This window comes from Lagenorhynchus albirostris, chromosome 13 (assembly GCF_949774975.1).
Source record: "Lagenorhynchus albirostris chromosome 13, mLagAlb1.1, whole genome shotgun sequence".
Lineage (NCBI taxonomy): Eukaryota > Metazoa > Chordata > Mammalia > Artiodactyla > Delphinidae > Lagenorhynchus > Lagenorhynchus albirostris.
The window spans coordinates 68,901,647-68,917,047 of NC_083107.1; the positions used below are offsets into that span (position 1 = coordinate 68,901,647).

At 50.6% G+C, this 15,401-nt stretch overlaps 1 protein-coding gene across 1 annotated transcript in view; it reads left to right on the plus strand.

Moving 5' to 3' along the window:
- The window catches only part of CIB4 (calcium and integrin binding family member 4), a 91,882-nt gene that overhangs the window by 46,235 nt on the left and 30,246 nt on the right, over positions 1 to 15,401 (plus strand). Inside the window, exons 3-4 of the mRNA XM_060169874.1 lie at positions 1,720 to 1,795; positions 7,841 to 7,937. Of these exons, the coding sequence (XP_060025857.1) occupies positions 1,752 to 1,795; positions 7,841 to 7,937 (141 nt within the window). The 5' untranslated portion in view covers positions 1,720 to 1,751. The remainder of the gene's footprint in view (positions 1 to 1,719; positions 1,796 to 7,840; positions 7,938 to 15,401) is intronic.

A 15,401-nucleotide genomic window follows, 5' to 3' on the forward strand; every position in this document is an offset into this window, starting at 1 on the left:
ACGATTTCAAAACCCAATATCTCATTTACACATTCCTTTAATAATATTTATGGTGGACCTACTATGTGCCAGGCACTAAGTTAGGACATAAACACTCCTTGAAATTGTTTGTAGTAAAAACATTATTAAGATATAATTGACCTACTATACAATTCACTCAAAGTGTACAACTCGGTATTTTTCAGTATATTTACACAGTTGTACAATTATCACCACCATCTAATTTTAGAGTATTTTCATCACCCCAAAAAGAAATCCCATATTCATTAGCAGTAACCCCTCCCACCCATACTACCCTCCCCCTAGCTCCTGGCAACCACTAATCTAACTTTCTGTCTCTATGGATTTGTCTATTCTGAACATTTCATAGAAACAAAATCATACAATCTGCGGCCTTTTGCGAATAGCTTCCTTCATTTAGTATGACATTTTCAAGCTTCATCCACATCGTACCATGTATCAATACTTCAGTTATTTTTATTGTCGAATATTGATCCATTGTAAGGATACGTCACATTTTATCTATATGTTCATCGGTTGATGGGCGCTTGGGCTGTCTCCACTTTTTGGCTGTTATGAATAATGCTGCTATGAACATTCATGTACAAGTTTTTGACGTGGACAAATGTTTTCATTTCTTTTGGATATATACCCAGGAGTGGAATTGTTGAGTCATATGTGTTAAAAAAAAAAAACACCCAAAATTCATCTGAGTAAATTTTAAAGTTCTTATTGGCTTTATTCAAGGATTCATGAATCAGGTGGCATCCAATCTAGCAGACAGAAAGGAGCTCGGATGAGCTGTACGAAAGGAAAGATTTTTATAGGCAGAAGGAAGGGAGAACAAGGAAGGTATAGTGGCAAAAAGTAGATTGGAGTCGCAAGGTCACTTCCTTTAACGGATGGCGGGGTCTATCAGACTTCACTAGTGACAGGTTTAAGATTCCATTTCTGGGAGAGCTGAAACTGTAATTAAGTTTCAGTTTGGTGATGTGGGGCTTAGCATGAGTGACTCCATTTTGGGCCTGTTGTCTTGTTTTTAACATATGGTAATTTTGCTTAATATTTTGAGGAACTGCCAAACGCTCTTCTAAAGTGTCTGCACCATTTAACGTTCCTGCTAGCAGTGTAGGAAGGCTCCAATTTCTCTGTGTCCTCACCATCCTAGTGGGTGTGCAAGGATATCTCGGTGTGGTTTTGATTTGCATCTCCGTCATGGCTAATGATGGTGCTTTTCACGTGCTCGTTCATATATATCTTCTTTGGAGAAGCGTTTATTCAAATCCTTTGCCCATTTTTTTAGTTGGGCTATTTGTCTCTATTGTTGAATTCTTAGCATTCTCTGTGTATTCTGGATACAAGTTCCTTCTCAGTCCTTTTTGAATCTGAAGAGACATCTAAATCAAGGTCAGAGCAGGGCTTACAATTTTAACAGTTGGAGGAGTTCGTTGGCAGGTGAGAGAAACCTTGCAAAGAATGCATTTTGTCCCACGCAGAGGATTCCTGCAGGGACGGACCCTGGAGGGGAAGTGCACAGAACTGTCAGGGCATGCCTGGGCCTGCTCTCTGTTCAATTACACCCCTTTCAGAACCCCTGCCAAAGAGGAGTTTGAGAGATTTGACAGGCTGGAGGGGGGTAGGAACACTTGCTGGTTAGTGCATTGAAGGCAGAATTGTATGGGTAATTTTTCTTTCTTTTTCTTTTTCTTTTTTTTTAAGGAGCATAGGCTTTTATTTCTTGAGCAGATGAGATGGCACATAGAAAAGCATTTCGGAATTACAAAGCGATGCAAAGGTAAGGTGATATTCTTATTGTTACTATTGTTATTTGTAGGAACGGATGAAAACCCTCTCTAGGATGAGAGCCTGTGTGTAGGGGTGGAGTGGGCAGGGATTGGGGAGTGGGAGTTGTGAGGGGATAAAAGCTAAAGGAGTGAGGAGGGTAGCAGAGTTTGCAAACCTTGGTTACCTGTGTGTGAGATGAGAGAGAAACACCTCTGTGATTTCTGGCATATTCCTTTACCACCTAATTATTTACTTAATATTTTTCTCTAGATGGGCTCCTATTTCTTTTCATCAAACAGATATATTTAGAAAGGAAACATATCACAGGTAGAAATGGCAAACCTGCATCAGTTTCAAAAAGGAATGGACAGGGGCTTCCCTGGTGGCGCAGTGGTTGAGAGTCCACCTGCCGATGCAGGGGACAGGGGTTCGTGCCCCGGTCCGGAAGGATCCCACATGCCGCGGAGCGGCTGGGCCCGTGAGCCATGGCCGCTGAGCCTGCGCGTCCGGAGCCTGTGCTCCGCAACGGGAGAGGCCACAACAGTGAGAGGCCCGCGTACCGCAAAAAAAAAAAAAAAAAAAAAAGTAAATGTCTCCCTCCCCTTCCCAGGCCTTCTCCCTGAAGATAGCCACTGTTCACAGTTACTTTCACATCGAGGCTTCCAGAAAAAATTTTCATAGATCTACATAAGTATCCTTCAAAAATTTTATCCCATTCATACTGTAGCACTTACCCATTTCTAGTGAAGCATCATACTGTCCTCGACCTTTCTTTTTAAGTTTTTATGTTGGCTAGTTTTACATACAGCACATAGAGACCTGCCTCATTCTTTTTAATGGCTAAGGAGAATTCTTTCCTATAAAAGATATATCATTTATTTTACTACCCCCCCATAAGGTACACTTAAGTTGTTTATGGGTTTTAGTTCTACCAAGAATGCTATAGTAAACAAATATTTATGTATGAAGAGCTTATCCAACAGGTCAGATTAAATCCATAAGAGAGATTTCTAGCTATAGAAATGCTGGGCAAAGGGTGGCTATGTTTAAAATGTTGACAGGGATGACGGGACTGTGCTGTACCAATTTATTTTCTCAGCACTTGAGCATGAGTATGCCTGCTCCCCTCTCCATCCAGAAAGTTCAAAGACTCTCACATGGTCTTTGGGTCGCTAGGGCTCCTCACATGTGCCTCATGCGCCTGGCCTCAGGGAGCTTCTGGGGCCTCCATTAAAATTAATAGGTAAACTAAGTTCTCCATTAAAACTAGTAAGTAAACTAAAAAAAAAAAAAGGAAGACAAGGGAACCAGGAAACAGAGGATGTCAAACAGCGGAATTACAAAGATGACAGTGAAGAGAAGCCCATGATACTGGTGCATGCAGCAGGCCTGAAAAGCAATGAGTCCAGATTAGAATTAAAGAGTCAGGAGTTCCAAGAGTGATGCCCCCAGGAAAACAAAATGAACCTATAGGCGGTGTAATGTATATCACCATATTAAGAGGAGCTTTACAGTTCTGCAGAAAGTTTTGGGATGAAATAATGATAGAAACACTGAAACCTAAGCAAAAGGAAGACAAAGTGATTATTAACTCTGGGAAAAACAAAGAGTCTTGCAAGAAAGAAAAATGTAATCACGTTGCACTAGGGAACTCAGCTGTGAGCAATGTTTGAATAATACATACATAATATGTAATAGTATATACAAATGTAAAAATAATATGTATATAATAATAACATAAACACTGAATTTTGATTCAGGCAAATCATCTTATATTGGGAAGTTAGGGGAAGGAGAAGTAGTATACAGAGAGAGATAAATTCTCTTTTTTTTAATAGTAAGAGGGCACAAAATAAAGTCTATAATGAAAAACATACCAATAAACAGCAGTACCAGCACTGTCTTTAGAAATACTATGCAAATATTAAGGAGAAACCAAGAGAAATAGCAATTTTTTCTTTTAAATGCCGCCTCTGGAGAGCGGGGGTAAAAAGGTGGTATAGGACACTGGGTATTAGTGATATTAATTGTGAGCCTTATAGCGCTATTGGCTTTTTTAACCTATTTATCTGTCTTACTTTGGTAAACTAGACTGGTATATATAGGATGCTACAGTTTTTGTAAAATAAAGTGTTATACATACATGCATATGCACACAGACACAGAGAATACCTTAGGAACGGGACACACAAGCGCGCACGCACACTTGCCGATCTTAGGTCAGCTCCTCGGAGGGGACCTGGGCACTGACTACATCAGCGTCAGTGTGGACGCACTGTCTGTAACGTGAAGGGGCAGCTTCGATATGGGTGCCCAGCAGCACTTGCCGTGGCTCAGGGAGCAGATGGTACGTGATGCTCAGGGGAGAAAGCAGCCGTCGTGGGCTGCCACGGCCAAGTTGAGCCTGACTAAGCTCCGATCACTTCTGAACAATTTTCCGACGTCACCTCTGACAACGTGCTGTGATTTTCCTACAAACGTGACAAAGGAATGTGGCTTGGTTGACTACACTTGGATGGAGTTAGCCAGTTGAAAAAGAGTAACCAAGAGACTGATAAACAGAGGCAATCTTTGCAGGAGAGTGCCTCTGCCCTTGTCTAAATGCTTTCCCACCTGTGGCTTGCATAGGGCATAAAGGCCTGGTCACTGGATCTGCAGATGACACATAATGGGAGGGGCAGACCACATGTGACAGCTTCTTCCCCATCCAGGGCTGCCTTGGCTCAGCTCTCCAAGAAGGGGTCTGTCCACCCTAAATTTCTAGCCTGTGGGAATCTTCTTTCACATCCCGTTGCTCTCTGAAAAGAGCAGGGTTCCTTTCATCCTCCGCTTTCAGGTCAGCCTTCTATGACTTCTGGTTAAATTTGCTGCCCTAGAAACTCCTGCCTTCCAGATGTCTCTTTGGGCTCCGTGCACTGGCCCTCCAGGGCCCTCATCTTCAGCTGTGGTTCTAGACCCCGGATCTGGGACCTGACTCAAAAAGGGTACGTGTGGCTTTCTTTAGACCTCTGTGGCTGGGCCTGGGCCAGCCCAACTCAGTTTGAGCAACTTGGATTATGCTGTATCACTCAGGGATGGCTCCTGACACGATCCAGGGCTCGGGGTGGATCTGACGTGGGAGACTGAAGCCTTGCCCCTACCTGCTGCTCAGGCTGACCTGGCCATAAGGCCCCTCTATCCTCTTAGCAACCTTGAGGTCCCCCACATTTTCAGTCTCCAGGCCCCGTCCTGGCCGTTAGCCCCTGGTCCTCCTGGAGCACCAGGAGGTCAGCAGGCAGAGTGGTTACACACTTGCTTCCTGGAAGCCAAAGGCTGGAGCTCGAGGCTCAGCTTTGCCATTTACTTGCCGTGTGATCTCGAGCGAGTTTCTTACCCTCAGGGAGCCTCAGTTTCCACACTTACAAAAAGTATCATATGTATCAACCTCACATGATTGTTATTAGGACAATAAGATGATCAAATCTGTGTCAGGAGTTACGGCAGTGCCTGGCACGGGGATCGGCGCTGAGACTGTGGTAGCTGTTATTTCCATGGTATTATCACCTCCTTTTTGCAAATGAGGAAACTGGCTCAGAGAAATGAAGTGATTCGCCCAAAGTCACACAGCTTGGAAGTAGCAGATCATAGGACTAAAAGCCACATTTTTCAAGCTAAAGATAGGGCCATTTATAAAATACCTGCAGGCCGTTCCATGGGGCAAAGAACAATTGACCCCATGGGATGGGAGTGAAGCCCAGGTCGGGGAGCCCAGGCTGGGGTGGAAGGTGTGGAATTGGAGGCTTTCACTGGAGCCGGGTTCTCAGTGCTGCCTGTATACAAATACAGAAGCATGTAGAACCTATAGGGGCCTGGGCCCCATGCTAGCCTTGAATGAGAATCTCTAGAGCTGAGTACGGATACTTTCACAAGCTCCTCACATGATTGTAATGTGGGACCCAGTAGAAAAAGGCTAAATTGGAGGGCCTCAGAGGCAAGGATTTGGACAGGATGCCAGAGAGGGGTCCAGAGTGCCTGCACTGGAGGATGGAGGGGGGTGACTGAGACTCATTGGACAGAGGGCAAACGGAGGCCCAGAGTGGACATGGCAGGTCCAAGTCCCGCAGAGCCCGCGGACAGCCCCTCCCCTTGTCTGGCCAGGTGTGGCCGGAGATGCAGCTTGGGTTGCTTGTTTTCTGGCAGGCGGGATGTGTGAGTTTTTCAAATGGCTTTGACTTTTGAGTCTATTAGTGATTAATTCAGAGCTCCATTTAGAGCTAGCTGATCCACATTTGGAGGAGCAGAACGTTTTGTGGCAGCCGAGGCGCAGCCACGATTCATCCGCAGGCAGCCCACCCACTTGGCAGCCTGGGAAGGCACGAAGTCTGGGCAGGGCCCTCTCACAGCACCCCCTAACCCAGAAGGCTCTTCAGGGTGGGGGGCTGGGCCTGAGAGTCTTTCACCTGGGTGGGAGGTGGATCCTGTAGAGGTGGGCAGTACAGCCCAAAGAGCCTGGCTTAGGGTTCAGACCCCACTCTACCTCTTCCAAGCTGCATGACCTTGGGCAGACCCCTTCAACTCTCTGAGCCCCGGTTTACGCATCTACTGAAATGATCACCCCTATACCTCTCACGCAGGGTTGCTGGGAAGATTCAATGAGCTAATATGCTTGACTGCACTCAGCACACAGAGCTTGGGACACAAGAAGGGGCGTGGTAACGGCAGTGGAGGTCCCTTCTTTTCCCCCTGCAGTCCTTCTGAGACCTCCCTCCTGGGCTCCTGGGGAAGGAGCTTTGGCGTCTGCAGCCCTGGCTTCACGCTTACCCCTGTGTGACCTTAGACAAGGCCAGTTAGTCTACCTCCTTGAGCCTCAGTTTCCTCGTTTGTAAAAGTGAGATAATGGTCCCTACCTTTCAAGATTGTTCTGCAGGTTCCACGAAAAACGTCCATGCGAGCTGGCAGCGGGCAGCAGTCACTCCCAGTGGAGGACCAGGGTGGGGGACGGCGGGAGTAGCTCACCCTGGGCAACGGCCATACAGGTGCCTGGCCTCAGAGAAGTCTTAAAAATTAATATAATGTACTGAAAGTCAGTCTGCTTTTTATCACCCCACAACAGCAATTCTAGCAATGACCGTGATCGAATGCTCCTTTGGACTGGGGCAGACCACTGCCAGCGCCCCTTCCCCTTGTAGGCCACTGGACCCTCCAGGGGCGATGGCTTTCCTCTCCTCCTTGCTGTCCTTCGGTGTCCCTCCTCCCACCCATACTCTCCTGGAGACTGTCTCTCCTCCCCCATTTCACACCCCACTTCTTGGCTCTCTCGCCAACTTGTCGGTGTAAAGTCTCTGGCGACAGCTGGGGCCCCATACAAGGCTGACAGAGTTCATTCTCCAGAATGTGGACTGGGGGGGGGCACAGGATGATGGCTTCCGCTCCTGGCCGGGGGCAGAGTTCTCTCCTGCCTGCTTCCTCTCTGTGATCACACAGCCATTTCCCCCTCTACCTGCCTGGGCCTCATAAACAAAATCCCTTGGCGCGGTGAGGAGGCCGCAGACAGACATTGATTATTGGATCGATGGGGACAGTTGTTCAGTCCCGCAGTCTGGGATCAGCGCGCTGGCCTCGGGTGGCCGCGTGATCTGCTGGCTGCAGGCAGCTGGGTTCTAATCCTGACTCGGCCACACCCACCGAGCGACCTCTTTTCTCTGAGCTGAGTTGAGGGTGGGGCTGGCCAGATGGCCTGGGGTGGCATGCTGACATCCCCAAGGCCCTGCTGGTTTCTCCATCGTAAATGAGGGGCTGGAGCGAGAGAGGACAGAAGTCCCTTCCGGTGCACTTGCAGACTGTGTTCAGGCTACAGAGCACACACGCACATACCTTTCCTCGAGCCTGGCGTATCTTTGCATCCACCACGGTGCGCTGGCATACTGGAGCACCAGGGATGTTTCTGGAAGGGTGGAATGATCTATAACTGTTTTCTCTGTGTCAGTTAATTCTGAGTCCCCTTCCTCCAAAGAGAGCCCATGGGAGAGGGGGCCTGCTGGTCCCCACTCCCCGCCCACCACGCCTCTCTTCTTAGCATCCACGACTCCTTCCTGAAGCTCTGTCCCCACGGGAAGTACTACAAGGAGGCCACCTTGACCATGGACCAGGTCAGCTCCCTGCCAGCTCTGAGGGTGAGTCCACGGGGTGGGGTGGAGGGGGTGGGGGCGGCCTCACTGGGATCTGCTGAGGCACGGAAAGCACTGGTCTCAGTGTCCTCACCTGTGAAATGGGTGGAGTGGTGGGCCGGCTCAGATTCCATGTGCTCCTTAAGGCCCTGTGCACTCCAACAGGCTGTGTTGCACGAGCTGCCAATCTTTTAGGGACCATCCTTGAGCTTTTGTCCCTGTTGTGAAAAGACTCTGCCCTTCCCCCAGGGTGCCTGGAAGAGCCCAGAGGTGCACGATAAAAGGGCTCCCCAATCACTCCTGAGATTTTAATTAAACTTTGTGCAAAGCATAGAGAGGTAATGCCAGGTTAACAAATCATGGCAGTGTCAGGCTTCCTGATTTTTCATTCGGATCTTGGCAGAATAATGGTTTGAAGGTGTCATTGTGCAGTGAGAGCCCATCTTCATTTCTGTCTGGAGGAAGACAGGCTCAGAGAGCTGTGGGCGCCTCTTTAAAGAGGGCCGGGGGCGGGGTGGCAGGAGGGGTTCTGAGGGAGAGATGGTGGGTGGGGGGGCCCCTCCGAAGTGACAGGCCTGTTCTAGGGCAAAGACCGAGAAGGAACAATAGCCCGGGACTTGCAGTAGAGGCTGGAACTGAGAAGACAAGGGAACCAGAAGGGGTGTCGGATCTCGGGGGGAGCTGGGAGCAGAATCCTCAAAAAGGTGACATCATTGGAGAACGTGTCTATCCCAGATGCAAAATGGGGAGCCTGTCCTCCAGGCTGTGTCCTCCTCACACACACAGCCCCACACACCCTCACACCCGCAAACACTCAAACACAAGGTGGGGGACTTCTCCCAGACCTAGACTGAGAGGCAAGGCTGAATGGGGAGCTTCTGCCCTCCCCTCCCTGGACAGGCGGTGGTGTCACTGTTCAGTCCCAGAATATCTGAATGCTAAGCTTGGAAAGAAACTTAGAAACCATCAGTCTAGTCACTTTCCAGTATTCGCCACTCTGGTTTTATCCATCGGAAAACTGAATCCCCAAGAGGGAAACAGCTCATCCAGGGCCACATGACACGGCCAAGCCTGGAAGTCAGGCAGGACTCTGACCCCACGGCCGGGCTTGCACTTCCAATCAGGGCTTGACTCGGTGCTGACCTGTGTCTGGGGCTGCCAGGCGCCTTGGGGAGCAGCTGGCAAAGACCCGCCCTAGAGGGCTGGCACGGAGGGTGCTGCATGACCAGTGGCCCCAGCACTCTGGATGGATCCAGCACACCCTAGACACGCTTGGGGGCTCTGATCTGAGGCCCAGAGGAGAAATCACTGGACTAGGTCAGAGGGCTGGGTCCGGGCCCAGCTCCATCACACTCCACGGATGACACATCTCCCCTCTAAGTTTAATCTCCGGTCCGGAAAACAACATGCGCACCCTGCGCTGTGTAACAGACCTTGCAGGGATGAGCCATGGTCCGCTGCACCCTCCATTTTGCTCGCCTTCCTCTCCCTTTTCTTGGGGTCTGGGGTGGGGCCGCCAAGGCTGGAGAAGAATGGAGGAGGGGCAGATGGGCACTTGGGCAACAACCCCGGGTGGTCTGGGGTCTGCTTGGGCGCGGGCTCGTCATCTGGCAGACAAGGGCTGGGGGCCGATGCAGCAGAAATGTCAGGCTACTGTAAAGTGCTGTGATGTGTGAGGGGCTGTGGGCGGACCACCGCCCCAGGGCGAGGCCACAATCTGGGTCATCTCTGGAGCCCTAGAGCCCCAGGAGCTTGTTCACCGGACAGTGGCTGGGGACTGAGACGGGGTCTTGGGACGAGAGTAATTTTACATTTCTTATTTCATCCTTCTAAACGGTCATTATTTTATTCTATCCTACAAATAAAAACCACATCATTGCAGAAAAACTGGAAAACACAGACAGAAAAGCAAAAATATGGTAAAAATCATCACGTAGCCTACCTCAGGGTATGACTGTCATGATCATCTTGCCTTATTTCTTTCCACACTTTTTTTTTAATGTGGATATATAAGTGTTTATTGGGATCACACTGACTTTTTTGCTTGTTGCTTTTTTTTTTCTTCCCCTTTTTAGTTTCTTTGTTGCTTTTCCAACTGGTTCTGAACAACCAGTACCATCTCATGAATTGAGGACACGGGGCCTTTGCCACATCTAGAGAACTAGGGGACAGGGCATAGGGCCAAGACTGGAAGAGCTGGCTTTGAACTCACTTGCTAGGCAAGTGATCTCAAGCAAGTCACTTCACAAAAGGAATGATTGAGGGTGAGGGGGAAGCAAATAGACCCCAGCAAAAGACTAGGAGGGAGGGGTGCAGCGTGGAGCTGTTTTCCTGCAAGTGAAAGGCCTGGCTCTAGGTGCTCCCAGGCATAGGCATCGGTCCAAGGACGTAGGTTTCTCCACAGTAGAAGGAAGCACTTTTAAATCATCAGAGCTGCATGCAGAGGGAATGAGCTCCCTGTCCCTGACGGGCACCAAGCGGGAGGCTGGCCAAGCATTCAGCTGGGGTGTTCTAGCACACACCTAGGTATCAGAGGAGACTGGACTGCGTGCACTGGTGCCCTCCTCACCCTCCGGGTCTGAGGTTCTGATTCTACCCTGGAGCTTGGTCTTACTATCCTTTGTGTCATCTACCACAGTGTGTCCCAGACTTTGGACTTCATAGTCCGATAAAATCCACCACCACCCCCCACTCAAAAAATGATTATTTTGAGGAAGGACTAGCTAGAAATGCCAACTTTCCAATTTTGCCAAGTAAGGACTTAAAACATGTCTCCACAATCATCATTTCATTTTTAAAAGATGTTCATTTTAGAACAAAAACGTAAGAAGGATCTAATCCCAGAAGCAATAACAGTTCTTTCCACACACATCCCCTTTTGTTCTTATTTTTCTCCCTCTGTTACTGGTTGTCAGGAACTTTGTCCCTGATCATGCCTGGTCCTCAGACTAGCATCTGGGGTTTTAGATCCAGGACTCAAGTTTCCGTCTGTGCTTTTCCTGTCTTGGTCGAAGTAGAAAGCTGACTTCCCAAAAGGAGCAAGGAGAGGGTTGATGGGAGGTGGGGCCCCAAGTGTCCCCGTGTCCTCTACGGCCCCAAGGACGGGAGCTGGGTGACTCACCCTGCCCAGAACACATCTCTGGAAAAGCATTGAGAACGGGGCCCCAGGGAGCTCTGGGTACTGGTATTACTTGGCTCAGGGTCCTGACTGATCTGGGAAGAAAGTTCTGTTTTCTTAACTTGGATTCACTCGTGGAAAAAGTAGGTTGGTTAATATTGGGAAGCGTCTGTCTGTCAGCGGAGGGCAAGGCAACAGCGGCCTGGGCAGCAGAGGCTAGCGGAAAAGCCTGACCACAGGAAGGCCCTGCTGGGCCAGGACGCACTGCCCCTTTTTACAGAGAAGTTTCTGTTTTCTTTTCGTCTGCTGCTCTGTTTGGTGTATTTAGAAGTGAATTAGCTCAGTGTTTCTGTTCTTGTAAATAATGATCTTGCTTTCTGTAAACACGAATGAGGAGTGGCATGGTGTGACCCGCCTGAGTTTCTAGTTTCTGGGACCAGGACAGCCAGCCGCAAGACCTGGGGGGAAGGTACTTGGGTCTCACAGGGGGTCTGGTGGAAGCTCCCACACTGAACAGGGCCACCGCGCACCTCCGGCCTCTTCCCACCTCCCTTTCTGGGGTTCCTGCAGGCAGGTGGTCTGTGCACAGCATCAACTCTGTAAAGCACTGAGAGGTTTGGGAAGCCGTCGAGGTGTCAGGAGACGTTCCAGGTACGGCTCCTAAGGTTTCAGCTCCAGCTTGGTTTCCATCTATCCCCAGTTTTCCTGGGCCTTTCGGAGACCTGCCTATATATAGGCTACTTAGAATAGCTTGCAATAAACTCCCTCCCGTCTCTTCTCGCGTATATTTCATCTTCCTCCCTTTGCTCTCTCTCCTGGGAGCTTTCCTCAACTTTATCTTCATGTCCAATTTAGTTTTTCACTTCTGCCATCATGATTTTCGTTTCCAAGGGCTCGTTTTTATTCTCTGTTTATTTCTCTTTCTTTTAATAGTACGCTGTCATTTTTACTGGACGTAATGTCTTCTCTGATCTGTAATCCAAGGTGCTTCTTTCCACGAGCTTGTTTGGGTCACCATCTCTCATGTCAGAAGACTTCCTTGGGTACTTGGTAACTGTCTGCTCATAATTAAGAGTGGAAGGTGGTTGCTAAAAAGCTGTTTCAGAGCTCCAGTCTCTGGGCGGGGTTCGTCGACTGGGAGCTTCCCTGAAGGGTGAACTGAAGGGGCCATTTCTTGAGGACAGTCAAGAACAGGAGGAAAGTTCTGGCTGTCAGGATCCTGGAGCTCAGCTGGGGAAGAATCACTGAGTAACGGCTGCTATTCCCCCGTGTCCTCTCTGTCTTTGTGGGTCACGCCTCTAAAGACTGCTTTACTATAATTTTAGTGGGTATCGGAAGGGAATGAAAAGAGATGCAAGGGTTCAACCGGCTATCTTTATCCAGGATTGACACCTGCATTCCTGATGTTCAGTAATACGTTTCAAAACTGTTTCCAAAACACCCACTCCTCATTGTTGCTGAGTATCTTGAGGGTCTCAGAATCTTCCACACAGACAGCAGCTGTCCCCAAACTTTTCTCCTGGAGAGCTCTCCACGTCCGACCTCCCAGATGCTCCGCTTGGCTGGTATCCTCAGAGCCTTGCTCCCTGCTCTCCCCTCCCGTCCGCACACCGCCCTGCAGCCCAGCCAGGCTGCTCGGGGAGCCCCCTCCCTCCCCACGGACCCCTGGGAAAGGTCACTCTTTGTCCTGTTGATTATCAGAGGGCAATTCCCACGGAGAAGAGACATTTTTTGGAGTCTGATGAATAGGGCTTCCCACACCCAGTCCTTATCCATTCACCCCAGAAGTAGTTATTAGGCATTTACTATATGTTGTATACGGAGTGAGGTCTTGGGGGCTTAGAAGGCCTTTTCTCAGCAAATTCAGGGATAAGAACCAACAGGAGAATCACAAACCTTGGGGGCTTTGCAGAGCTCAGATTCTCGCCTCCAGTGCCCAATGCTGGGGCCCAGAGAGGCTCACAAAGGCTACACGGTGGGCGCAGTCCCTCCCAGAGAGACCCAGCCCAAGACACCTTGGTCATGCTGTTGGCGTCCCCTCCCAACTTCTTAGGATGCTGAGCGGCTTCTGGGGCAGTCAGGCAAGTCTGGGCACAGCACCCCTCCCCGGGGGCCGGGGAAGGACCTCCCTAGCACTGTCCTGTGGCTGGGACAGGGTCAGGGCTCAGCACTGGGGCGCTGCACTCAACTCTCCCGGCAGCCCTCGGCTGGCTGAGTCATTATCTGCATTGACAGCTGGGGAAGCAGAGGGTCAAAGGGGGTAAGCAATTGGTCCAGTGAAAACTCTGTTATTATAAATGACCATCCTGCTTCGTCTGGCGGAGTCCCCGGCTGGAAGGGGTCCGAAAGGCCTTTGGGTTCTCTTCTTCCATGGGTGGTGGCACACCCAGGAAGAATTGGAATCCACCTGTCCATCTGAGAGGCGGTGGGGGTGGACGGATGGCAGTGACCGACCCTGGGGGTCTTCCTAGTGCAGTTGTGGACCAGCCTTGTCAGAGCCTTTTCATGGCCGCCTCGACAGATGAAAAATCTAAGGCCCACAGATGGGACATGCCTGTTCAAGGTCAAGGGCCCATCAGAGCCTGCGCCAAGGTTGGAACCCGCGCCTCCCGCTCCAGCCAGGCTATTTCCATGCTGCACGTTCTGAACTCCCACCACATCCTCGGGAAGCTCCGACTGAGGTTTGATCCCTATGAGGAGCTGGCCTGCCTGCCCCTAACATTCACCTCTTGGCTCCCATGAGCTCAGGGCTGTCCTCCGAGTGCACCACATTCAGCCAGAGAGCAGAGAACTGGACAAGGAGGGAAGGCAGCGGGCCAGGAGCGGGTGGGGCTGTGTTGCTCACCCGCGGCCCAAGCCAGGACAGCTGGACCCAGTGATAATCCTCGTGCTGTATTTAGGCCACTGCCCTGAACCTCCCCCTCCCCTGTAGATATTCTCCCTGGCTTGCTGAAAAAACAAAGAAGCAGATTGGATGGTTATAGCAATTCTGCTTTCCAGCCCCAAACGTCCACTGCCATTAGCCGAGTGCCTCTTGGTTACAAGTCCTGTTCATACTCTGCCTTATTTGCTTCTCACCACGTCTGTGAAGCACAGCGTACCTCCCCACACTACAGGCGAGGAAGCTGAGTCTAAGTTAAAAGCTCTATCCGCAGCCCCACGATTGGAAAACTGCATTTGCCTCCAAGACCTGTTTGTTCTCCATACTTCGTCTACTAGGGAGGATGAAATCAAGCTTTCCGAGCAGGCAACACGTGTGGGTGTGTGCATGTATGTCTACATGTGTGTACATGGAGCAGGGGGAGGAAGGAGCACGGGGAGGAGCTGGCGGGCTGGACAGTTGGTGATTGAGGGGGGAATGGCTTTCCCATCTCTGGCTGGGTCACCTGCCGAGCCCACCCTTGGGTAGCAGATGACACATGTGTGCCTCGTGTACTAGGGAGGTTTGCGCTTAGGTCCAACTCGTTTCGGGAGGGTGCCTCCCAGAGCCCAGCCTCTCAGGCTCCTGAGGCAGGCCTGGGAATTGTCGGATTCCCTAGTCCCCAAGCCAGGCCCCACCCCTAGTGCCCAGACTCCCGCGTGAACAAATGTTCCACTGAGAAAGGAGAGAGAACAAAGGGCCGGGCCTGGCCTGCCAAGCACCCCAGCCCAGCCTCCCAGGCTCCCACCCCAGGCCCACCCCCACTCACAGGGCCTGAGGTCACTCTGAGCCTTTCATCTCATCGGCTGGCTCTCCCAGCCCTCCCTCCCAAGATAAATACTGGGGGTGACCTGGGGCCTCCCCACATGGAGCTGGCCACTGCAGCTCTCACTCACCCAGGGCTGTGGGCAGGGCCACCTCTGTCCATTCAGCAGAGTTAAGACCGCAGCCTCCCTGCCCCGCCCCTTGCCATCCCAGCCTGCCCTGAAATCTGTGCTGTGGCCTCGCACACACATCATCTCATTTAATCCTCAAAGTTATCCTCACTTACAGCCCGCAAGCAGAGGATCAAAGGGGTCACACAGTTGATGAAAGGCAGCGGAGTCTCAACCTCCAGCACTCACTGCCCTCCCCCGCCCCCCCGCTGCGCCCCGAGAGGGAGGGTCCTAGTTCCCTGATGCAGAGTCAGAGGTGGGAGGGCAATCTGGCAGCTGGCTCCCTCCCCGCGTCTTCAAGCATCATTAGATCTTTTTCTGACAACTTCATCAGTTAGCAGGGCTCAGAATTGGCAAAAATCCTTATTTAGACATTCAGCCAAAGAATTAAGAAGTGGTTCGTTTCAGAAAAAGCTCAGTGATGTAGGCCGCAGTCTCTGCTCCGGCCCGAGCAGCCAGCGGCAGACCGACGGGATCTGGCCTCCAGCCTTGGCTGC